The following is a 25,603-nucleotide window of genomic DNA, read 5'->3' on the forward strand; positions in this document are numbered from 1 at the left end:
CAATGCAAATAAGTGACTGTTTTTGAGTTTATATACAAGACACTGCAATAGTTGTGCAAGCACCTTATTCTAGGATGAAGAGTTCTGAAATACACATCTGATACAGTGGCCTGAACTTGGGATTTTGGGGACCAGTCTTCTGTAAGTGATCTCGATGTCAATCTGTCTCAGTGGGGTAAGGAGATCAGACGCTGAAGCAAAAATAAAGATGGTACGTACCCTCCCAAGAAAAACCTGTACAGCCTGTGGAATCTGACAAATCTTCCTTCTCAAGGAACTGCCCCTCCCAAAAGGCAGTAAGCAGCAGATCTGAGCTGCTTCATAATGCATGCCTTTTACATTCAGGAATCTCACACGTGGGTGGGTTGAGGTTCTTGGGAAAAGCCAGCAAGAAGGGTAATGGCCCAAGCTTGGCTCCACTGTTTTGGCTCTGTACAAGTACCGAAAAACTGAGAGTGCATTAGGTGAGCTGTGCACTTCAGGTGCCCTCTGCTACCCCTCAGGTGCAAGGAAGGCTCCTGCTTTAGTGCCCAGCTTGAGCTTTCTGCTTTGGGGAGGAATCTGGAATTCTTGCCACTAACAAAATTGCCAGTAAAAAAAAAATCAAATTTCAATATATAAACCCCTAACAGGGGTGTTCAAGTAGTGAGGAGGACCAGGAAAACAGAAATACGTGTCTGCAGTCTGTTTTTCCTACCTGAACATGCCTAGAACATCCACTCAGCCTCTTGGGGACAGTTACAGGAAACGGAGGCTGAGGAGGAGCAGGCAGTGCACGGCCCAGGTTTTTCCTTTCAACAGAACCCAATATAAAATCTTAACCTGGCACCCTGTGCAGGTATGAGATATTGTGAGCACTGTTTCCAACAGCAGCATTATTAAAACAAAGAATTGCTATAATAAAGAGATGAAAGACACACAGCTCTGTTACTGCAGAATGAAGGAAGGTTATGTAAAGTCAGGCACTGCTAGCTCTGAGCTGACCTCTAAAAATGGTGTCCTTACCCAACAACTTGACTTTGCAATCAAAACTTCTTTTTATTGTACTATGTAATTAGAGTATATAATTTAAACAGCCTTTGATTTTGGTTTATTAAATGCTTATTTAGCACTAAGTGGCAATTAAGCATTGAAGTGCCTTCAGTAAATCCCAAAACTTGATTATCATCAGTCGTAATAAATTTGCCTCACTTGTACGCTTGGTCAAGTTCTGCAGAGAGAACTGCCAAAGAATGCCAGGGAGAGGTTTGTGAGCTCCTGCTCCCCCTTATCCCCAACAAACAGAGGAGAACTGAAAAGTGAAACCAATAAGCTGTACCTTTAAAAGATGTTAAAAATAAACCCCTTTCTCCAGTAAACCACATTAACTTCTGCTACTTCAGCTGCAGGAATCTGCTGATGGAGTTATGTTCATTGATCCCTGGTATGTAACACTTTGCCTCTATGCACATACGAGCTAATTGCAAATCGCTGGACTGAAAAAGTTGGCAAAGGTAGCCAAACTACACTGCCACAAAATTAACCTTGGCATATTAGGTAGATGCAAACACACAGCAAAAGAGAAAATTCTCATTCTAGACAATTTGCTGTTTAAGTTCTTGACCTCTGGCCCAGAGTACATGACACTGAAACTCAGGATTTGTTTAGACTTTGGTTTCTTATTAGGTGGATTCCTTTCTCAAAGTATCTTTTATGTCTGTAAAGTAACTGTCAAGAGATACAAGTGATCTCTGGAGCATCTGCCCCGCAATTCCTGTAGTAAACTTCACAGCTGCATCTCTCCCATGGTACACTGTGACTCAGCAGCACTGCTGTGCTATCCAAAAAATGCTATTTTCTGTTAATACAGCTGCAGTCGTCTGGGAGTACTGGGCACCAAATCTGTGGCTGTGAACTGTGGCTTCCCAGTTATCTTGCAGCTGTTTTTACCACATGAACAATGAACAGAAGGTATTTGATGAATTCGTGGCAACTGCCCCAGGAAACTCGGATGAAAAACTACCAGCTGAAAATATTATTGTAATACTGACATTTGAAATACGGCCTTATAATGCATATTGTGTGTTCAGTGAAATAATCTGCCTCCTGTTTGGAAATCTTCAGAACTAATCTCACCAGTGTGAGCAGACTTTAGTTCTGGGTGACAGCTCTGGCAGGATGAGGCTTCACAATGAGGGAAAAGTATTTACTATGAAAACAAGAGTGTAATGTGGGTCTTTGTGCTTTGATATATTTAGATATTTTTCTGTGTTCAGTGCACTGTAAAATTGTCAACCAAATACCTGTTAGGGAGCAAAAATAAACAAAATGGGGGCACTTTTTCATGGCAGGTGGGAGTTTGGAGAGCTGTGCATCTGTGACTCCTCAGGAATGCGAATATCTGGTTCTAATAAACTACTCAAAATGTTATCAGTAGAAAAGGGTAATCTCTGCTCACAGAAAGATAATTGCACTGGTAGAACATAAATACATAATTTATATACCTACATACGTAGAAATAGTAAAAATAAGTTATACTAAAGCTTGTAGAATTAAAATTTTGCAAATGGGCAGTGACAGACAAATGAAACTGTATTTTGAAGTCTTTTGATTGACTTTCTGCTTTAAAGTGTCATTAAACTGAACTACTTGGCATTTTTTATGCTGCTCTATGGTCATTGTCCATGTAACTTGACCATGTCATTTGGTTTAGCTAAAGCTTTTTTTATCTGGCTAGAACATTACATAGTCAGCTCAAATGCTTAGATTTCAATTTTAAAAAATGGAAGTGCAAACTAAGCTAATGAAAATATTTCTATGCTTAAAAAAAAGTATTGAAATTATTTATTTGTCTATATTATTATTTACACCATTTATCAGAAAAAAAACATATCTTATTTGAACTGCTATGAAAATAAAGGTACAAATTCTTTTCTTCACTGAGTAACATCCATCCAAGGTTATGGATTAATGCTACTCATCAGTGCTGAACAGTAAATTCAGAGTAGAACAAGGAATTTTGAATTGCAAAACTTGGGGCAGTATTAAAAAAAAAACATTAAAAGAATATGTTAATTATTCCATCTTCCTTTTCATAGCCTGGATGTGTTAGCGTAGTAATTGGTAAGCAAAAAAAAGGAGAAAAACACTATTTGGAAGTTTAACTGGAAAAAAAAAATAAGGACCTGGGAAAATCTAACAGCAAGCTGAAGGAAAAGGAAACCTAATTAACCTTCTTGTCCTTCTTCGTGTTTGGGTCCCTCCTAGGAAATAATCCTCTGTGTTCCTGCTCTCCTGGAGGATGCAGCTCCGCGTGCCAGCCCTGCGTGGCTCCATAGCCCTGGAGCACATCTCCCCGTTCCCGGTTCTGTTTCCCATTTCCCGGTGTCCGTTTCCCCGTTCCCATTCCCGTTCCCGATTCCCGTTTCCCCGTTCCCATTCCCGTTCCCTATTCCCGTTTCCCCATTCCCGTTTCCCGTTTCCCATTTCCCCATTCCCGTTCCCGTTTTCCGGGCCAGGCTCCCGCCGCCCTCCACCCGCGCCCCGCCCGCGCGCAGCCGCACCACGGCCCCGGGGCGGGGCTTCCCTGCGCCAGCCAATCAAACCGCGCCGATTACTGGCACCGCCCCCTCCGCCTTTGCACCAATCCCCTTCCCGTGCGTCGCTTCCTTCCCCGCCTCTCAGGACGGAAGATGGCGGCCGCTGCAGCCAATGGGGCGGCGGGGGCGGGGCTGGCGGGGGCAGCGCGGCGCGCACGCGGCGGCGGCTGGGGCCCCTCTGAGGGACCGGGACCGGGACCGGGATCGGGATCAGAATCAGGATCCGGGTTAGGAACACCGGCAGGGACAGGGACAAGGACCGGATCAGGACCGGGACCGGGATAAAGATCCGGGTAAGGAACACCGGCAGGGAACAGGCTAAGGCAGGGCAGTGCTGGAATCGCCGTCCCTTGGAAATGTTCAGAACCGTGTGGATGTGATGCTGGAGACAGGTTTAGTGGTGCCCTTGGCAGTGCTGAGTTAATGTCTGGGCTCGATCATAAATGTCTTTTTCAGCCCTAATGGTTCTGTAATTCAAAAAAATGCGTGTATTGTGGAGTTGTGCTGGTAAGCACCAGCTGACCTCACCCAGGTTCGGTGCAGATGGGAATCTTTATTAATAATTATAACAGTCTAAAACAACAAAAAAAACCCACACCCCAACAAATCTGGAAAAGATCAGAAGAAGAAATGAAAAGTTGCACTTTGTTTTTTTTTTGTTTGGTAGTTTTACTCCCTTGGGGAAGAAAGGAAAAGAAACTTTTCTATGGTTTGGAATAAAAAAGTAGTTACAGAAACTACTGCCAAAGCTATAATATGCCTATCTTTAAATTATATTTTGTATGATCAACGGATATCTCAAAGTATGTTATGTTGCAGAGGTAACTTTTCCTACAAGATACAGGGAGTGGAATTGTCAGTTCTGTGTTATGTTATTAGCTCATACTGGTTATAATCCTATAATTCTAAATTAATTTTTCCTAGACGTGTGTTACATATTTGAAAGAATGCAGAAACACAAGCTCTTTTCTTAGTATGCTGGTTTTCAACTCTGTAAAACTTTGCTCTCAGAATTAAGTTATGTTAATGCCTTTTATTTCCTAATATTTTCAGTGGGTTTCCTGTTTGAGAGAATAATCAGATTTAGTGAAGTGTGTGTGCAGGGCAGCTCCTTGAAGATATTTGTTCCTGTCAGCAGAGTAATCGAGCAGGTTGGTGTCCATGTAAACCCCTTGGTTTCTGGGTGCTAATTTTATATGGTGCTTGTTTAAAGTTTACATGTTGGTTTCTTTTTGTTCAGAGTTAAAGACTGGTGTAGCTGTTTATGTTTTCTTCCAAATATCTTTTTATGGGGCAAGGGCAGCCCTGTACAGAAAGGTGGGCCCAGAATTCCTGGGCAAACATTGACCTGTGGCCTGCCTCTTTTCAGACTTTTTGGAAATAAATATAATAATTTTTTTTCCACATAAGAGTTCTTCTGTGCATGGGATGATCGATGATGTTCAGGTGGCTTTTTAATTTTTTTTAAAAACGAGCATAGAATCATAGAATTGTTTGGGTTGAAAGGAACCTTAAAATCTCATTCCAACCACCCTGCCATGGGCAGGGACACCTTCCAACAGGCCAGGTTGCTCCAAGTCCCATCCAGCCTGGCCTTGAACATTCCCAGGGATGGGGCAGCCACAGCTTCTGTGGGCAGCCTGTGCCAGGGCCTCACACCTTCACAGTAAAGAATTTCTTCCTGCCCTCTGTCAGTTTGAATGCATTTCCCCTTGTCCTGTCACTCCAGCATCTGGCAAATAGTCTCTCTCCATCTCTCTTGCAGGCTCCCTTCAGGTACTGGAAGGCTGCAATTAGGTCACCCCAAAGCCTTCTCTTTTCCAGGCTGAACAATCCCAATTCTCTCAATCTTTCATGATATTTTTTTTTTTAAATGTTTTTTTCTTTCACTGCATCATTTTTGCAGGGCAGCCCTGGGGTCTGATCTGTACCTGACTGCGTGGGAGGTCTCCTGAGATTTGGATGGTTCTTACCAGCTGGCAGCATTTTCCAGCTTTGTTGTGCTTTTTACTGGAAGTATAGAAATAATGGTATTTCCAAGATTTTCTTGGGGAAGAAAAAGAAAAATGGGAAAAACAGAAGGAAATCAGCACTACCATGCTGCTCGGCTGTGTTGATACCAAGCTGCCTCTGCAGACAATCTAAGACTTGGCTTTATTTGGTGAGTGAAAAGATGTTTTTTATGGGGCACAGCTTCTTCTGTGTGAGGACAAGCCCATAAGTGGCTTTCACACCAGGCATTGAAAAGAAGTGTTGAGAATTGTGAATCAGGCACTTGGCAAGGTTTTGGGGTGTGCTTTTGCAGTTCAGGTGCAAGATGGGCGATGGAGGACATAAGAAAGGCAGAAAAAGAGTGTATTGCCCAATCCCGTGTGGGGTTAGGAAGTTCAACCTCAACTTTGTCCTCCTCAAGGACCTTCAGCCTGACCCACCACCCACCCCTCCCTTAGATCTTCCCCTTCTGGTGTCCCTGCAACTGTCCCCTTTCCTTTAAGGGAGGAGTTAACACAGAAGAGTTACATAAATTCTCACTGGTGCACTTTTCTTTCTTATTTCCTCCTGCATTTAGTTTGGGGCTGGTTAGTTAAATATATGTTCTGCACGTGACTGATACAGTGCCTTTTTAGCTTCTTAAGTGAATGGAAGGTGGAGGGACTGGGAAATGGGATAGAGATGGGTGCTTTGGTAAATGAAGCTTTAGACTGGGAGTGAAGGATGTCTGATGCCAAAATGTTGGATCGGCTGAATTGTTTCCATTATGTATTTTTGCCTTAGCTGATACTTTGAGGCAAGTTTTAACAAACTGTTTCAGTGAGAACAAAGCAGGAATTGAGGGTGGGAAAGAAGCTAAGGCAGTGTACAGGACTGTAAAAAATGCAGCACAAGCACTTGGTGATTCCAGTAGGCTGTTCTGAAGGTCCCAGCGAAGAGTGTGTTTTCTATTCTGTTTCTTGGTCTTACAGGATGAGTCTTTTCAACAGTCAGTATAATTTAGAAGTACTGGCAGGAAGCAAATATTTGCAGCTGTCCATTTTAACAAGTTCATATTATGCTATAAACTCTTCAGTCTGATAAATTTTGATTCTGGTTATGTCAGGTGTTAAAGTCCAGAAGGACTATTACATTATCTACTATCTATCATCTATCCTTTGCAACATAAACCATCTATACTCTTGTTTATACCCATTAAAGACTTTAATTTATCACCTCTCTTTCACATTAATCTGAAAACACTTCCTCCAGATTGTTAATATTATCAGGGTTTTGTATTATTTTTTTATCACATTGTTTGTATTGCTGAAAATGCTTTGAGGTGACCTTAAAGTTTGAGACTAAATTTGCAGGAGATGGAGGAATGCAAGTATTTCAAAATGTATTAGCTCCTATTGCTTTCCTCTTTGAGACTTGTTTCATATAAGAATGCACAGTGGCCTTAAAAGGACACTTACAGTTTTTTTAAAAAATGATGTAGTTTTCCAAATAAATGAAAACCTAATAAAAAAATCAAAATGAAAGCTTCTTTGTTTAATATGGCAACTGAATCTCATCTGTGAAAATGTGGGTGCATTAACATGCTCTTAGTTTTTATGCTGATTTAAATTAAATTATGTAAATTCAAAATAAGTTTTAAAGTAAAGTAATTGTTTTGCTGTATTGTTTATAACCTTTCTTGCAATTTCTTTTTTTCTTTAACAGAAACTTTTTTTTTTTTTGTATTTTTAACTGATTAACAACTTTTCATGTGCACCTCTCTCTGCAGCTCACTATAACTACTGGGATCTTTCTTCTTTCTCCTGCATAAACTATTGCTCAGCTGCTCATTAAAAATAAGATACAAAATTGCTGTACAATTGGTGAGCAGTTAAATTGGTGAAAAGACAGCCCAACATTTAATTAAAATTGGCAAATTTGAGTTGTATGCTGGCAGTACCTGGAATAGGAAGCTTCAGATATTGTTCACTTCTCAATAATTTGAGGATTTTTTCATAATAATAATTTGTGTATCTTTGTTGCTGTGGGAATGAGTGGAAGAATTGGAATTATGCGTTATTACTCCTTTGTGCACTCAGAAGGGACAAGCAGCTGTGAAAGCAAAATTTCCTGTTTAGAAACATAAAGTTCTTACTAGTAATTCTAACTTATTTTTTATGCGATTTATGAAGGAGTTTTTTGGGGGTAAGAGGATATGATTTTATTTTATTCAATGTCTGTCAGGATATCTAAGGAAATACATACTCAGTTTTGAACGGGAGAAAAACAGATTTAAAGAGAAGTTAATTCTAGTGGTTTAATGTCTTGGGCAGCTATTACCTTGCACGTGCATTGATCATTCCTGCTTCAGGAATGTTTGTGGGAGGTAGACAAGAGTGTAAGAGATTGAGGGAGGAAGGGTTCTGTAGTTGCTGGGTTTGGTTTGTTCATCTCTTCCCTAGGAAGTTTGGGTGATGGGCAAATACAAATGCACAATCAGTCATTCCCTGTATGTTCATGTGTGCCTTGCATGGACATATGAACTGCATCTCGCATTATTAGGAAGTCTGAATGATCGAAATCTGTGGATTAAAGTCACCAAATGAGAATTTAATAAAGAACGTGTACATTTTTAACCCCTGATGGTTCAGAAAGACAAGTTGTGGTGTTAGTTGAATTTGGCTGGGTTGTTTTTTTTTTTCCTTCCTTTTTTCGCACTAGGCAGTTCTAAGAGAAGGCCGAGATTTTTGATTAACGGTCTGATTTGAGGAACGGGGTCTTCTAAGAGGAAGAAATAAAATATTGATGCTTTATTAAGGATCGGGTAAATCGCCACTCCCGCTCTGAGCTGCTCTGGGCGGTCACTGGCGACACCCGGTGGCCGAGAGCGGAATGACAGCCCCTGGCTGTCCCAAACTTGGGCTTTTCCACCCCAAATCCTTGGCATTAGATGTGTCTGTGTGGAGGCTCAGCTCCTTCGGCTGCTGTCCCGACATTCGGGAGCGTGGAGAGGAGGCCAGCTTAGGCTGGATGCTGGGTGCTCTCTGTGCACATACATGCTCTCCTTAATGAGATCCTAACGCTGCTTTTGAAACTATGGACTGAGCAAATACTGTGTCTTGCTGTTGTCTGCCTGGCAGCATGGTATCTTCCAGAAGGGAGTAGTGAGCCAGCTTATCTCAGAGTTGCTTGTTTCTCAGTGTGCCTTCCTATTTGGGTTCTTTGCTGTGCAAGGACAGTGGTGGGTGCCAAGCTGGCGCAGTTGTAAAAGCAGATGAAGACAGTTAAAAGTTTTTACCTCCACTGTTATAACTGGGAAGTATTTTGTAAGATAAACTTTATGATTTCTGCTCCATATTTTATTTATGGTCAGTTTATGCTCTTAAATTCTTGTGCCAGTATTGTTCTTGAGTAGCTCCCCTCCCTCCCCAGCATTTATTCCTTTGATGTGTCTGTAGATAGTCATTGTATCCCGCTCAAGCTACACAAGGCAAAACATCCAGCTGCTTCTTGTGAAATAAACAATCCATTACCTGCATCATCTAACCCTTTCTTCTCTGCACTTGATTATGGCTTAGTTATCCAGACATTGGCCTCAGCAGAGGGCATTGCTGGCACTGCTATGACCCTGTGAAATATGGGTTTACTTAAGCATTGAGAACAAACATGGCTTGGCAGCAGGGTTATCAAAATGCAAAAAGCTCTCGACTTTGCTTTTTATCCCTGTCTTATTTTGGGGCAACAGGCTGCTGAAGACATTTGGAAAGGTTTTTGTGGTTCTCATAAAAGTAAGTTCCCCACCTAGGTCTTCAGAGTTCGTGGGTCCTAGCAAAAACATGGAGTTCTGTTTTTACCAGCAGGGATTGTCTGTGTTGCTGCCTACAGTGGACCTCTTGATCAGAAAGTCTGGAGTAACAATACCTGCACACTTTCTTCTTTGATCTTCCCTTTCATAATTTTATTTCTTGTGACTGAGTCCTAAATCACTTAAAGAGTGAAAAAGCAGTTGAATGTGAACTTCCAGTGGAGTATGGAAAATCATTGTGCATTTGGGTGTCATGAAAAGGAAAAGCTGATTTTTTTTTTTTGTCTTTTATGGCATTGGTGAAGCGGCTGCTGGAGTTTCATGTATGGTTCAAGAGTAAGCACTGTCTAAAGGCTCCAGAAAACAAAGAGCTGAAGAGAGTGCCTTGTTCAATGTTCACATCCTTGATGCCTTAGCATCTTTTGTGGAGACTCAAAAGTAAATTCTCCTGATAAGGATAAAAGCAACATAGCTCTGAAACCCTTTATTTCACCCTCTTCCATCCTCCTGTTGTCACTTAGATGACATCTTTTCCTTTTGTCTGCTATAAAGCATTGAAAATTGAGCTTAGGGCATGATAAAGATTCAGCAGAGCCTCCAGCTGTCAGACTGTGCACAAAGAGCATGTTTTGGAAACCGATAGTCTGTGAGCTGTCATGGGCACACAGAGATCTCAAGTTTCTCTTGTTGCTTTGAAACTAGAGAGGGTCTGACAAATTACCTTGACATGGGGACGTTCTGCAGTAGCTAAATATAAAAAATAATGGATATTGTGGGATGTGACTGGCAAAGACACTTTGGTGATCTGCAGATTCTGGGGAAGCAGATGAGGAAAATGAGGAGAAGTCGTTTTCCCTGCTTAGGCTTGGCAGATGTTTGTGTCTGTGCAATACATCTGGAACAGCAGAGAATTGCTTGAGCTGTGATGTTAGAGTGGGGCTGAGAATTACCAAGCACACAGATGTTGTTTGGCTTGTATTCCCCTACATCTGCACGTGCAGGGAATTATCTCCTTACCTGCTTCACCAGCAACTGATTTGAGCTTGGGTTGTTAAGAAAAGACTCTTGAAAACGTAATAGTTTTGTGTTTTGAAGAATGAGCTCTAATAAAGTCTAATAATGAAGTGTGCTTAAGGTAAATTACTGTTGTGAAAGAATTTCTAAAATATTCCAGTAAATAAAACATTGACTTTATGTCATTGTAAATATTTTAAATATCAACGTGTGGTAGTAGAAGCTCTTTTTCCAATTACAGCAAAGTTTCTTTATATCCTTTTATTACGGTTGCTGCAAAATTCAGGCTGAAATTTCCCAGGCTTCCTGTGGTGTAGAAATAAATTCTTTGGAAGAATTTCAGCAGATTTTATTAATCTTTGGGAAAATTTCTTACTTACGTCCAGGTTTCTTCTATCTGAGGATGATGGTATTAAGTGGCAGTGTCTGAATTGAAGGAAATAAACGGCGTTTCAGAGTCAATAAATTATTCATGCAGCTTTGTAAGTAATTTTTTCCTTTCACCTTTCTCTGTAGGGTGGATCATTGGTGTTGCCTGTTCATGTGGTATTTTGTTCAGCTTAAAATGGCCCTGCAAATTGTCACTCTTGGAGTCCTTTCTTGTAATCCCAAACTTGAAAGGGCATCAGTGCACTTTCTGATTGTGGACTTTGCAGGTGCTCTACACTCTCACAGTGACTTTTGCATTGTATCTTGTAGTGTAGATATTCAGAGCAAGGCTTTTTGTGTGAAAGTGTGCTGCTGGCTGTACTTACTAACGTTAGTGTGCACAAGGATTGTGAGCTGGGAAAACACTGTCCTTGTTTCACTGATTGGGAAAGTGAGGAGTGAATGTTGGCCCTTGCTGGGAATTGCTCAGCAAGCTGTTCTGCCACAGTCGGAGCTGGGAAGTGTTTGTAGGCCAGGCTCTTGTTCAAATCCACTTAGATAAATACTTTATTTCTGTCTGGTTTGAGATGACCATCTCAGTGCATAGCTCTAGTGCCAAGTCAGACAGCAAAGCTGTTGGACCTCTTCACAAAGGAGAATGCTGTTAGTGAGCGTGAACCTCTGAGCTGCTCGTGGCTGCTGTGTTGAAATGTGAATGGATCAAAACTTAATGCTACATGCAGGTGACCATTGTACCCTCCGTGTTTGATTTCCAGCAGCTGTTGGCTGGCTGTTATTTGAGAAGCTGATTAGTCCTGGATCTTCTTTCCATTGTTTGTGGTTGCAAGGAGTCATCTCAGGATGATGCGTTCGGTGGGAGGCGCTTGCAGGAGAAAGGAAATGACTTTTCTGTGGTGGCTGTGGTCTGATGAGATAAGCACAAGTGCAGAATGCCGAGACTTGGATTCTCTTCAAGGTTTGCAGCAGAAAGGCAGGACAGCTGTGGTTCCATTACAGGCAGCAGGCACAACAAGCCTTAGCTTTGACCCCCATATCAGAGCCTTGCTCTGTGCAAAAGCAAGGGCCCAGCAATAGGACAGTTTTCCTGTTCTCTAGAATCCAGTTCAAAAAGCCTGTTCAGAGGCTTCTGAGAGTGCAGTTTAGGCACAGATGAGCTTTCAGAGTGTTTTTAAATACAGTACTCTTTGCCAGAAGGAAAGAAGAAGAAAACATAATATATAGAATTTAGAATACGAATAGCCCAATTGCAGTACCTCTTTCTGAAATTTACCCTTTGCCTGGGACTCTTTCAGACCTGCCCTTATAAGATAGGATTGCTTCTGCCAGCTTGATCTGAGAATAGCCAGGAGAGTAAAACAGAGCATCTCTTATCCTCTTATTACTTCCTTATTGGATGACCACCTCACCCACACCTGGATGCAGTTGCATCCTCTACCTGGTCAGGTCACTACAAGAAAAGTTCCCACTCACAGGGAAGTTCTTGGTTGGGTCCAGCTGCTCATGGCAGAGTGGGATTTCAGGGACAGTTTCCTTTCTGGCTCCTCTGTTAGTAGGTCTGTGTCACCAGCATGGAATTGGAGGAAAACAGAAGATTGAAAAAGGGATATTCTCAAACATGCTTGAATTACTGTTTTACACAGTTTCTTAGAGTATATAGAAACTTCTGTTTCCCATGTTAGCAATCTGAGCATCATATTTTAATAAATTTGCCTTAATTTTGAAGCCAAAATTTGTAATTTGACATTTTTATAGTTTTGTGTAGGGCTTTCTAGCTTATTTGAGTTTTTTAATTGTACATTGGATTATTCTACACTTTTTCAATTGGTCATCTGATCTTTTGCAGCTCTTTACCATCTCTTTGGTTCATGAATTTCTGTCAATAGGCTTTCAGGTACTCAAGTTTGAATGTTAATTCATTGCACTTTGGACCTGAAGGCAAGCCTAAGTGTTTTAGATCTCTCTAGACCTCCACCAGATTTTCCAGTGCTGGATGCAAAATCAGGATAGATCTTTCTAGTTGGAATGCAGACTTACACCAAAAAAAACCAACCTGAAAGTTTTCTTTTGATGAAAATAGTCACTGTATGGTTTTTATGATCTATGCATTTAAAGCTGTGCTTAAATGCAATTCAGAAGTTGTTTTTGCAATCTCTCTCTATGGATGTCCAGTATAATATTCAAAAGAGGTTTTATTTCTGCATTGATGTGGACACTTGCTTATGCCCCCAAAGGATGAGTTCAGAACAGTTGTAGTTTCCATTAATTTTTTTTTTTCTCAATTATTGAACCCCAAAGCACTGAGCCTTTTTCCTTTTTTTCTCACCTACCTCTGACTCTTATTTTTTCCCTCCAACCAATACTATTTAAGGCCATTTCCATGGTTCTCTCTCCCACCTACACTCCTCTCTCCATTGCTAAACAGGATTGTACCCCAAAGCTCATTCCTGGTGGGAGGGCAGGGACTGATTTCATCAAAGGCAAGTAGGTTGGTAGACCTAATTTTTTTGATCTTCCCATAGACTTTGTGTTTTATCTTTTTCTCCTTTCCATTCTGCTGATAGAATTTTCTCTGTACTGCAAATGAAGAATTACATGGAGCTTCTTTCTGACTGTGCCTTACATTTGGAAGCAAGATGTAGCTGATTGGAGAGCATGAAATAATTCTCTTGGCAGTTACATCTTGTCTCTGCACTTTAGCGTAGCCTCTCGTGGATTTTATTCCCTTCCTGCCTGATGACTAAATGCTCTTTGCCTTCAGCAGGCTTTGTGGGAATGCTGGAAAAACCTCTTCTCCCTCTGTTTGGGTGAAATAACAAACCCAGCTATGGGAGAGTGTGTGCTGGAGAAACTGAGTTCCTTGGGGCTGTTTTGTGCTTCCCCTCTGTGCTCAGATAATTTGCTGGTCCATCCTCTCATGGGGAGTGGTGCCAGTGGGGAGAGATCTCTGCAGGCTGCTGCAATGGGGAAATGCACTGGTGTGTTCTCCCTGCAGTGGGGAAATGCACTGGGGTGTTCTCCCTGCAGTGGGGAAATGCACTGGGGTGTTCTCCCTGCAGTGGGGAAATGCACTGGTGTGTTCTCCCTGCACTGAGGAAATGCACTGGTGTGTCCTCCCTGCAGTGGGGAAATGCACTGGTGTGTTCTCCCTGCACTGGGGAAATGCACTGGGGTGTTCTCCCTGCACTGGAGAGGTGCAGCACTGCACTGGCAGCTCTGCTCCCAAATGCAAACCACACGTCCTGTGCATGCACGAGCTGCCTCCCGCTGCCCAGAGCTCCGAGTTTGTTCTCAGCTTGCTCTGGAACTTTTAATAATTGTGAAAATAAAGGGAGGGTCTGTTTGTATTGTTTATTGTAGGAAAGAACAGTGTAAGATTTCATCTGCTGCTGTTCAGATCCCTCGCTATTTTTGGTATTTGACCTCTGCAGAGAAGATTGCCAGAACTACAGGTCTTCTTAATTTTTATTACGTGTTTCTGCCCTCCTACTCATAAGTTACTCTTATGTTAGTGATTAAATCTTTGAGAATGTGCCATTTTTCCATAATTTTCCCTGTATTTTTCAAAGGAAAATTTGTATTTCTCTATATTTTTGAGCTAACTTTCCCTTTTGGAAAGAAGAACTATGCCACTTGGCAGCATCTTCTGTACACCACTCAAAGGAAAAGGGAAATAACTTATGATTTGCTGGTTTGTCTTTTGAAAAACATTCTGGACTGAAGAGGACTGATGAGCCTGTTGTCTTGAACTGAAGCTGCAACGTTTAGAATACTGCACAAACAGCACAGCAGTATGTGCTGAGACAGTGTTAAGTGTTTAGTTTGGGCAGATAGGTACTTGCTTTTCATTTCTCCACGGTTGGAAAGGGCTGCCTTTGGCACAGCCATTTGCTTCTAGTCTTGCTGTGTGGCTGTTTCCACACTCCACCAGTGAAAACCACATAAGAACAGCATCTGAAAATCCTGTCCTGCTTCTTTGGCTTCACTTCCACTGCGTGTCTTCTATTCTAAACATTGAGTTTATTTCTTTTTTAAAGGAGCCTCGTAGGATGCCCTGGAGGTCAAAATATTTTAGGTTATTTCAGAGAATGGTATTTATTCTGAGTTCCCAAGATGTAATGAGTTTTGAGTGTCCTTCCAGAAGCTTATTGTTTCTGGTAGTTGTGGTATCCAGGAGATATGTAGGGGTTGCATATAACAGTGTACTGAATTCATAGAATAAATCACCTGCGTGTAGTTCCAGCAGTCTAGATATAATTACATAGAAGTTTCAGGTTTAATTATAAAAGGTGGCTTTTCTTGGCTCGGAGGGTGCAGATGTGGATGCAGCTGAAAGGTTCAGCTGTTCCACGTAAGGAATGGTGATCCCAAAGGATGGGATTGCACCTCTCTTTCAAGCACAAGTGAGTGGCCAGAGCCAGACACCTTCAGCCAGGTGTGTCATCCCAGTGGTGGTGGTTTCCTGGCACCTTGACATCACCTGGATTTTGTCAGTGTTGAGACTATAGATGCAGACCATGGGTGACTTTGCTGGAGAAAGTGAAAAACGTGAATGTAATGAACTACCTCACGTTCTGAGCAGAGGAGGAGCCATGGGAAAAGATGACCTTTTGGCCAGTGCCCTCTGTGATTTTCTTCTGAGACTGGAGCAGTCCAAGAGCAAGCTGTTGGTACAACTCTTTGTGTCAGAGAGCTTGTCATACGAACATGAGCAGTTCTTCTCTCTGGTCATCACAACTGGCTTTTCTGCTATGTCCAAAACATTTCCAAGACTCAGATTTTGCCAAAGGATTCTTTGGAAAACAGATACCTCTGTTGTTGAACTTAAGGAACTAAAAGTGCTTCAGTGCAGAGGACCATGTGCTTTGTAGGTGGCTGCAGTCCAGTGCTCAGTTATCTTCTATTGTGTTTGGAAGACCATTGTTTCCTATTTGTCTCATAAATTTAACATAGATCCTATTCCTGCCATTTAAACTTTCCCATCAAAATACAACAGTGACTTCCCCTTCTGAAAAGGAAGGGCTGGCAGCTACACCCTGAAGTTTGAGCATGAATTGTTTATATAACCTTCAATCACAATTTCATAATAGTCTGAAGACTTTCTTACTAAGGCAGACATTTTGCTGAGTTTTTAGCAAAAAACTGGCTGCCATCAAACACAACTTTTAGTCTTAGTTGTTGCAGTGGCAATAGAATTGAAAACAGAACCCTTCAGCTTCCTGATGGAAGAAATTGCACTTCTGCCTGAAAACATGAACAGCATTTTCTGGTATTTCAGAATAGCTGTACTTAAGTTATTCTGGGCAAAAGAGTTGTGTTGAGCTAATTTTATTTCCCAGAAAACATTATTAAAACTGAATGAACCTTCTTTTGCAGACTCTGGCTTTTTACAACTTCTGAGTATTTGTAGAGTTCCCTCACCTTCCCCAGCAGTAAAAGCTCTGACATGAGTGTTGTAGAAACTGCTTATTGAAAGATACTCTCTATCATAGTCAGTAATATTTAAACAACTGCAGCTTGCCTTCCAAATGGATGACGTTTGTCAGGAACATGTCTGTTTGAGTTTACTTGGCCTTTTGAGTAGACAAAGTCTGAATATTTAGAGCTTGAAATTCAGGTCAGCTTGGAAAACTACATTTTTCTTACAAGAAATTTACAGATATAAGCTGATTTTTTTTAGTAACCATAACACTGCAGGAGAGTTGGTTTACAGAAACTCCTTTCTTCACCCTCAAGCATGCATGTTTGAAACTATTTAAATAGAAGCTTCCATTGTAATTCTTCAGTAAATTGAATTAAGCAGTTTTCCTAATTAATAATGTTACAAATATTTTATTTCTTCAGTTTATATTATTGATTTGCATGGATATTTAACAGTTTTGTGTTTAAGCAGCGTAGCAAACAGTGTTTGAGAACAGTTGGCTTTATGTAATAGTTCTAGTAAAAGCTTGTTTCATCTGAGGACATACCCAGAAAAGTAAGTAGGGAACAAGTTCTGTGGGTAGGATGTACTCAGGGTAATGCCAGAAAACACGTTGAACTTCTTTGCTTCAGAGGGGAAAGGAGTTTCCACAGGATGTCTGCATTTTATGGCAAAAATGACGGGTAGATGTACTCTGAAAGGTTGCTTTGATGTAGAAGATTAACCTGGGGACCTCATTGTCAGGATCTTACTGAGGCAAATAGCTTAGTGAGATTATTTGTGACTTGGGAATTAAGTTTTTATGTGTGCCTGCTTAAGCTGTTTTTTAAGAATTTGCTGGTTTGTCACATGGTGTCGTGAATATTTGTGTGCACCAAACCAGAGGAGGGAAAGCAAACCCCTGAAACCACAAACAACGCTAAGAAGAAAAAAAAAAGCAGAATGCAGCTTTGTCATAGCAACTTCTTCTTTGTTTTTGGTCTCTCATGGACAATTAAAATAATTATGACTAAAGCAAGTAATACACGGAAACTTGCACATTCCACCCCCAAAAATCGAGCCTGTAGCATTTGCAGGAAAATTGATGATAGAACAGCTGGGAAGGCATGAGAATATTTTCTTGCATTCTGTGTCTGCCTGATTTTTATTCCATTTCTTTTTGGGTTTTTTTTTTTTTTAAAGGATCATTTCAGGCATGTGGTGCCTGGGATTGGCTGCTGGTCCAGATCTTAAGGAAATATCAGTACCAGTGAGAAATCACTAGACCCCTTAAAACTTGCTGTGATTCCCTCAATGTTTAGGTTTTGATTCTTTTTAAAAACAGAATAGTGTTATAATTGAACCTGTGTTTTTGACAGAAGTGGATGACTGCAATAACATAACTACATCTTCCTTATAAAAATGATTGTAGTTTGTGAACCACTAAATCCATTGCAAATATCTCTTTAAAATGTAAATGCTGCTGTGCTTTTCCTGACTGTGAATTTATGGAGTCTTTACTTCAATTACAGAATACAATTTTCTTTTGTGTTATAAAAACTATGTTTTTCCTTTGTTTTTAGGGCATATTTTACAAATGAATCTGTGAGAGGATCCAAGAGAATTTTGTTCAATTTTAGTTTTGCTGGGTAAAGTTTGCATTTGTGTGCATTGCTGAAATAGTTTGGGTTTCTAGGAGTGTTTGGTAGTGCCAGAGAGGAATTGCCTCTGAAGGGAAGATTTTTATCAGCTGCACTAAAAGCCAGTGTTCTGTGGTTTTACAGGAGGCTCAGAAAACGTTGAGGTGCTTAATTGCAGTGAATTCCACAGGTCACTAGCCTGTTTAGGTGGTCCCTGATACGCTGGCAGGTGTTTCTGTGCGTCATTGGGCACCTAAATACTTGTAAAATTACCTCACCAGGCCATTTCAGGCTGTAGTGCTGTGTAATTTTGGTCTTGTTCTCTTTCTCCCCTGTGCACATCCCTCAGCACAGAAGTTCACTTAAGAAGTCTCCCGCAGTTGTACGGATGCAGCTGTTTGTGGGCTGTGCTTCCTAGAACAAAACTTATTCCTGCTCAGGTAGAGGGGGTGACTTCATTATTGTTTCCACTTGTGGAGAACATCACGTTACTCTATAAAAATAATAAAGCAAATTTAGCTAAGTGACTTTCCCAGGATTTCCAGATAGACTGTTTAATCTGTTAAGGGGATTATCTGGTGTAGTGCTTACAGACACAGGAGACTGAACTCCTTGAATCAGGGAGCCCTTTCCTGTTCTGTGTTCCTGTGAATGAAGCTGTGCTGAGGAGGACATCAGGATAATTGAATCTTAGCTCCGTGCCTCACCTCTGCACGAGATGCTTCCTCGTACGTGCTTTTAAAGCTAACACTGTTGAAGAATGTTGTAATTAAAACTCTCCTTGGCTTTTACTTGCTGCAGGTTTCTGGCCAGGCTGGGGAGATGACAGCAGTGGACAAGGTGGAGGAGCAGCTGGCGGCTCTGCGCATAGCCAGGCGCTGCGTGCCCAGCGAGAAACCTTCCTACCTGCTGGACATCGACACCTCCACGGCCGCCCAGCCCGGGAGCAGCCGCTTCGTGGCAGTTTCCTGTTCCAACAAATCCATCAGGGTGTACGACAGGGAGACGCTGCGCTTCCTGCGGGAGTACCGCGGCCACCCCGGGATCCTCAGCGGGGTCAGGTTTGCACACACGTGTGACAGCGTGGTGTTCTCAGCCTGCAGCCAGGGCGCGGTGAAGTGCTGGGATGTTCGCTCAGCCGCGCAGGAGCCTGTGCAGGTGTTCAGTGGCTATCCCTCAAACGTCTTCATCAGCTTCGATGTCAGCTGCAGTGACCTCATCGTTTGTGCCGGAACGGAAAAAGTTGAAAACGACACGTTCCTGGTGTTTTGGGATGCGAGAGGCATTACAGACTGTGCCAGTGCCACTAAAGAACCCTTGGGAGTCTATTCTGAAAGTCACAATGATGACATCACCAAAATCTGTTTCCATCCTGTTGAACCCAATTTGGTAGTGTCTGGGTCAACCGATGGCTTGGTGAATGTGTTTGACATCAATAAGGATAATGAAGATGATGCTTTGATATCGACTTGCAATTCAGATTCATCAGTGAGTTCTCTTGGCTGGTCTGGGGAAGATTACAAACAGATCTATTGCATGACACACGATGAGGGGTTCTGCTGGTGGGACATGGCTCAGCTGGACACCGAAGAGCCAATAACCCTGCTGCATGTTCTGGATGTCAGAGAGTCAGTCCGCACTGAAAACCACAGCCTGCATTACCTGGTGGGTGGCTTGTACCACGAAAAGGCAGGGAAACTCTTCCTGGTTGGGGGAACCTCCACAGGAGACATCCACCTGGTCAGCTGTGGCACCGATGGCCTGAGCCTGGTGGGGACCCTGTGTGGGGGACACTCGGCCACCGTCCGCTCCTTCTGCTGGAGCCCCACGGATGAGTCTCTGCTGACGGGTGGAGAGGATGCTCAGCTGTTGCTATGGAAACCTGGGGCTGTGGAAAGGTCCCTCACAAAGAAAGCATCTCTGAAGATCTCTTCTTCCTTGCAGAAGAGAGTGAGAGTTCACAACACCTCCCTCAAAAGCAGGAAAAAGTGAAATGCCTAAAGTGGGAATCTCTGCCGTGCAGAGCTTTCCTGGTGTTTAATCTCCCTAGGCAATACTTGGCTGTGTTTTATTTAGAGGTTTTCTGTGGAAAGAACTGTGGTGCTTGAATTCCCCCTGGGAATGTATTTCAGTCATCAGAAGAATGCCCTTTATTTTTTTTTAAGTTGCTAATATTAATCAGAAAAGAGTAAATGTTTGCTCCTGAGTTCTTCAACAGCTGATGTTAAATCATATTATATAAAATTATTTCTGTGGTTATTTAATGTCTCAGACAATGTTTTAAATGTGTAATACAGGCCTGTGGCTTGCATAGTTCGTTACCTTCCCAATGATATTTCCTGGCACATTTTAAAAGCTTTTGTATTCCATGCTGTATTTTGCTTTCTTCACAGAAAACTTAATGAAATTGCTCAATTTAGTAAAAGATTTTATGTCACATCTTAATGCCTGAAGGAATTACTTTCTGATGGAACAGAAAATAAGTAGTGTTGCACTGTCACATCACTGGTTTAGAACAGGCTCATAAAGAAGCAGCTGATAGAGCCATCTTTTTCATAGCAGATATGAATGTATTCAACCAAACAGCAGCTAATTTGTATGAGTATGAGAACTGTTAAACTGGCATTATTTCCTGCATGAAAATACCCAAGAATTTTGCAAGCAGCTTCATTCTCTCCTACTAAGTGCACCTGGAAGATTGGGGAGATCTTTGGTGCGTTGGAGAAATTGATGGGTATAATTACACCAGTGCTGCTTAAAATCCTAAACCCTGACTTGAAAGAAACTGGTATCACATGCCAAGTGGGAATGCTAAAACCCAGAAATGAACACTGCCTTCAGAGACTGTAGTTATGGAGGAACAGCCTGATATGAGGTGACTTCAACAAAACCTTTTAGAGGTTGGCCTGGGTCCTTTAAGAAATGTTTCTCTCTGCACAGAGGTTTATGCTTGGACATCTCCCCAGGAGAGCTTTGTTTTATTATTCCACCAAATATCCACTGAGTGGTGCAAAACCAGCCCTGTTCTTGTAAAATGGGTGAGACTTCATGCTTATTCTGCTTTGCTGGAAGCCTCCAGCCTGTGCTTCTGGCTCTGCACACACACTCACCTCCAGCCTTCCCAGGACCACTGCAGGCAAATGGTATTTGAGGCTGTAGTTACACATGTGCACTACAACTGAAACCAGCACCAGAATATTTAAGAATTGCTCTGTTATAGATTAGCTGGCAAAGGTTTTTAAGAGGGGTTGGGTTATTTTATCTTTTCCCTTGAGGGTGGATAGGTAATTCTTTCAGAAAAAGTCCTGAACATCAGGTTTAGAGGATTATCCTGGAGTTTAGAAACAGTTTCTGAGGTACAGAACATATTCCAGTGTATGGTTACAGCTGTGCTGAAGATGCCTGAATCATCGCTGGAATTGAATCCTTTTCAACCACAAGTATCGAGTTTCCACATGATGTTTCACAAACTGTTAATACCCTTTAGCCACAACTGTGAATCCATTGTTAGTTTGGGTTTGCCTGTTGGTGATAAGATGATTCACTTGGTTTTGTTACTGCTGGTTATTTAAAAGTGCAGCTTCAATTTGAAGATCACAGCTCTCTACATTTTTTTTTGTTACTTGTGTTAAATTCATGTTGCCCCAACATCCTTATCTGTTGCTTTCCAGATTACATTGTGCTATTTTGAGATGAGGTGGGCAGTGAGTGTCAGGGCTATGATGCACCTGGGTCATGTGCCCTCTCAAGATTTATTATCCCAGGTCACTGTTTTTTGCCTATTGTGTACAGAGTGGACCAAGAGCTTTAGACTCTGAATTCACTGTAAAGCCCTCATGGGCCTGACTTGGTTCAGTGCCAATGGGGGTGGGGGACTGAAGGATGATTCTGAGACCTATTTCATTGCAGGTACAGTGTATAACTTGCTGGCAAACAATAACTTGCTGTAAAGCATCTAAAAAAGATGTTTATCCACTCTTTTCCTGGTATCTTGACACATTCAGTAGATAATGTCGTTGGGTCTGTCTCATGCTTAATTTCTTGAAGACAGGTTAGTGTGCACATAGAGAAATGCACAGAGAGGGAGCTTGTGGTTGCCTCCACTTGCTTTCAAGTGTCTGCTGAGTGAAATTCCAGTGTGCTCTGCCAGCTGCCTCTGAATTAAAGCAGCAGAGGTGGGGAGTTCTGGGACTGAAGAGTTTGCAGTATGCAACCTGTGCCTGTTATCTTGTTTCTGGATTATGTGGATATTGATTTGTTCTGTATCAGTCACAGCTGAAGCCATGATTTTCCCTGGGAAGCTGATTTCTCCCTTTTACGTGCATAACAGAAATAGCTGCGGAAGGGAAAAAATGTGTGTCTGTATCTTAAAATTCCGCAAAGCCACAGCAGCTGTCACGAGACTGAGGCTTGTGTTGCCTCTGAAAATACTCAATTTTGTTGTTTCTCTTTTTCTTTTGTGTTGACTTAATTTCAGGTTAATACCCACAAAATAAACATAGATGGAACCACATGTGAACAAGTAATTAGCACTGCTTGCTTCTGTAGGCTGCAGACACTATTTTATAGAGCACAGAGCACAGGCACAATCCATGTGTGATCACATAAATAATAATAGACTCGAAATCAGGTTAACTTGTCTGACAGTATTTAATCTCTTAGGTTAATTTTGACATCTCCAAGTTGGCTTCAGCATTGGTAAGAATCATGGAATCACAGAATGGTTTGGGTTGAAAGGAACCTTTAAAGGCCATTTAGTCCAACCCCCCTGCAAGGAGAAGGGACATCTTCAATGCATCCATGTTGCTCAGAGCCCATCCAGTCTGACCTCAAATGTTTCCAGAGGTGGGGCATCCAGCCTGTGCCAGTGTTTCACCACCCTCATTGTCAAAAATGCCTTCCTTATATATAGGCTGAATCTACTCTCTTATTCAAAACCTTTACCCCTTGTCCCATCCCAGTAGGGTCTGCTAAAACTTTTGTCCTTATCTTTTCCATAGGCCCCCTTCAGGTATGGAAGGACTGCAGCAAGGTCTGAGCAGAGCCTTCTCTTCTCCAGGCTGCCCACCCCAGCTCTCAGCCTGTGCTCACAGCAGAGGTGCTCCAGCCCTCTGAGCATCTCTGTGGCCTCCTTTGAACCATGTCTCCTGTGCTGGGGATCCCAGAGCTGGATGCAGCACTGCAGGTGGGCTCTCAGAGAGGGGCAGAGGGGCAGAATGCCCTCCCTGGCCCTGCTGCCCACACTGCTGGGGATGCAGCCCAGGATGGGATTTGTGTTCTGGGCTGCAAGTGCTCATTGCCAGCTCCTGGCCAGCCTCTCCAGCATCAGCACTGAGTCCATCTTGGCAGGGTTGCTCTGGATGCCTTCATCCCCAGCCTGGACTGACACCAAGGGATGCCCTGACCCAGGTGCAGCACCAGCACTTGATTCCTGTGGTCCCACTTGAGCTTCTTGAGCTTGTACGGTTCCCTGTGGATGGCATTTCATCCTTCAGGAGTGTCAACAGTGCCACTGGGCTTGGTATCATGTGCTGATCTGAGGCTGCACTCGATCCCACTTCTGTGCCATTAATCAAACAGTGCTGGTCCCAGTACAGACCCCTGAGGGACCCCCTGACCTCTATCTGGACATTGAGCTGTTGTCATTACCCTCTGGATGTGACCATCCAACCAATTCCTCATCCACCCGACAGTCCATCATCAAATCCATCTCTCTCCGGTTCAGAAGGATGCAGTAGGGGACTGTGTCAAAGGCCTTGCAGGAGCCCAGCTCTGACCTTTATAAAACTTACGTAATTGAAGCTATGTGCTAGTAGCTTTCGGAAATCATCACTGTGTGAATTGTTTAACCCCAGGGGAAGCTTGAATTCCGGAAGCAGTATCAGATTTGTTCCAGTAAATGAAAAGCAGAAATCCAGATAGTCTGTTTAAATGCAAAAACCAGTGTCCATCTTTATTCAGAGTTTATAGTAAACCTGCTGTACGATGTATCTGAGCAGCAGGAGATTATCCTGCTGTAAACACATGAAAATTAAATTACTTATATTTGGCACGTCCTGAAATTTACTTTGTTTCTTCTTCTTTTCTCTGTAATTAAAGTGCAGTACTTGCACACTTACCACTGCTTTTCAAGTAAAAGACATTCAGGATGACATCCCATAGTCTGTGGATAACTTCATCAATTACTTGACTGTAGGATTTTACCCACGCTTTAGGGTTGAGAAGGAAATTATTTAACAAATCCAAAGTTGTGAATTCATTTCTGGGTGGAATTTATTTAGCCAGTTGCCAGCCATAAACTATTCTGTGGGCCAGATTGTATATGGCACATGTCCTGTGTATTCAAACTGCAAATCTACATTGAAATATCCCTTAGCAGAGAAGCTGATAGAGTAAAATGTTTAAAAGACATGAAATGCAAGCTTTATGCTGTTCCAAATGACAGCTTTCTCTTGGCTCCTGCCGTGCTGTGGCTCTGTAGGTCAGAGAGTTGTGTGAAGCAATGCATTTTGTCATGGGAAGTGCTGACTCAGCCCCTGCACACTCCTGGAGCTGCATCTTGTGTTTTACAGGATCCTGGACTGGTTGGGGTTGGAAGGGACCTCTGGAGATCATCTGGTCCAACCCCCTGCTTGAGCAGGTTCACCTAGAGCAGGTTGCACAGGGTTGTGTTCAGGCAGGGTTTGATTATCTCCAAGGACTTTCTGGACAGCTGTTCCTGTGCTCTGCCACCCTCACAATAAACAACTTTTTCCTCATATTCAGATGGAACTTCCTGTGCATCAGTTTCTGCCCATTGCCCCATGTCCTGTCACTGAAAAGAGCCTGGTCCCATCCTCTTGACACTCACCCTTAAATATTTGTGTTTTGGGGAGAGGCTCCCTTCTTTCAGGAGGGCATTGGGTATGAATACAGTTAATTGCAGTGTCAGTTCATTGACAAAGCTTCTGTACTGAAGGAACTGACACACTTGCCATCTCCTAAAGCTTGTCTGCATTTGCCACGGTTAATTTGGAGTTGTTTCTCTCCACCCCTTCAAAATGGTCTTCTGTTGTTTGTCTTCTTGGTCTCTTTAATAGGTAGTGGCAAATTGTGTTGGCACCTGCTTTTCTGAAGAGATGGGTCCTGTTCCTTTCCTCTGGGAGCTCCTGCCCTGTGCATGGGCTGCTGGACTCTGCACTTCCACATCACACCAAATGGAGGGTGGGAAGCACAGGGAGGGAAGACCAAGGGGAGGTTGGCCAAGCTGACCCTCCGACAGGGCATCTCTCCAGGGGAAGCTCCTTGATAAGGAGCTGGACCCTCTACCTTTAGAAATACATGTAAGAGCTTATTCTTGAGCTTGATGTAAGAAGGATAGGACCTCAAATAAATTATGCAAGACATAAACACCCTTTAAGCATAAAAGCCAGTTCCCGTTTGTGTGATTTGGCAGTGAAACAGGTGAGAGGCAGAAGGTGTTCACTCGCCAGGGCTGGGTGTTCTTTACTTCCAGGAGCAGTAAGCAGAGCCACTGGTTGAGCCACTCCTGCTCTCCCTGCTCTGCAGGAGCCGATGGATTTGGGGATTCCAATACCATGAAAAACAGGGGGGCGGGAGTTGGTGTGGAGGTGACATCATTCAGTCTGTGAACTTTCTGCTGTTGGGGTGATTGTACAGCTCCCTGGCTCCTTATCAGAGTCATTTGCTGATAACCTAACAAGCGGTTCTGAGGATATTTGATAACTTTTTGGTTTCTGTTTCGTTTTTCTGCACCAGTTTGTGCCCTGGCACAGGTATGTTGGCTAAGGGGAGAGGGGTTACCTGC

The 25,603-nt window shown here is 42.6% G+C and overlaps 1 protein-coding gene across 3 annotated transcripts; it reads left to right on the top strand.

Annotated features, from left to right (window-relative positions):
* Positions 1–3,770: 3,770 nt before the first annotated feature.
* WDR89 (WD repeat domain 89) lies at positions 3,771–25,297 on the top strand. 3 transcript variants are annotated; one of them, XM_058826166.1, is made up of 4 exons: positions 3,771–3,871; positions 4,632–4,729; positions 5,485–5,739; positions 18,598–25,296. In XM_058826166.1, exon 4 carries the CDS (start codon positions 18,619–18,621, stop codon positions 19,786–19,788), a length of 1,170 nt encoding a protein of 389 aa, XP_058682149.1. In that variant the 5' UTR covers positions 3,771–3,871; positions 4,632–4,729; positions 5,485–5,739; positions 18,598–18,618; the 3' UTR covers positions 19,789–25,296. The 3 variants fall into 3 exon arrangements, with proteins under 3 accessions (XP_058682149.1, XP_058682166.1, XP_058682157.1); XM_058826174.1 differs by lacking the exon at positions 5,485–5,739 and having other exon boundaries at positions 3,803–3,871; positions 18,598–25,297; XM_058826183.1 differs by lacking the exons at positions 4,632–4,729; positions 5,485–5,739 and having other exon boundaries at positions 3,780–3,871.
* Positions 25,298–25,603: the final 306 nt, after the last annotated feature.

The sequence above is a fragment of the Poecile atricapillus genome, chromosome 1, assembly GCF_030490865.1.
Source record: "Poecile atricapillus isolate bPoeAtr1 chromosome 1, bPoeAtr1.hap1, whole genome shotgun sequence".
In the NCBI taxonomy this organism is placed as follows: Eukaryota; Metazoa; Chordata; class Aves; order Passeriformes; family Paridae; genus Poecile; species Poecile atricapillus.

Coding starts and splice junctions, on each gene's coding strand:
- WDR89 (XM_058826166.1), top strand. CDS start 18,619: ATGACAGCAGTGGACAAGGTGGAGGAGCAGCTGGCGGCTCTGCGCATA.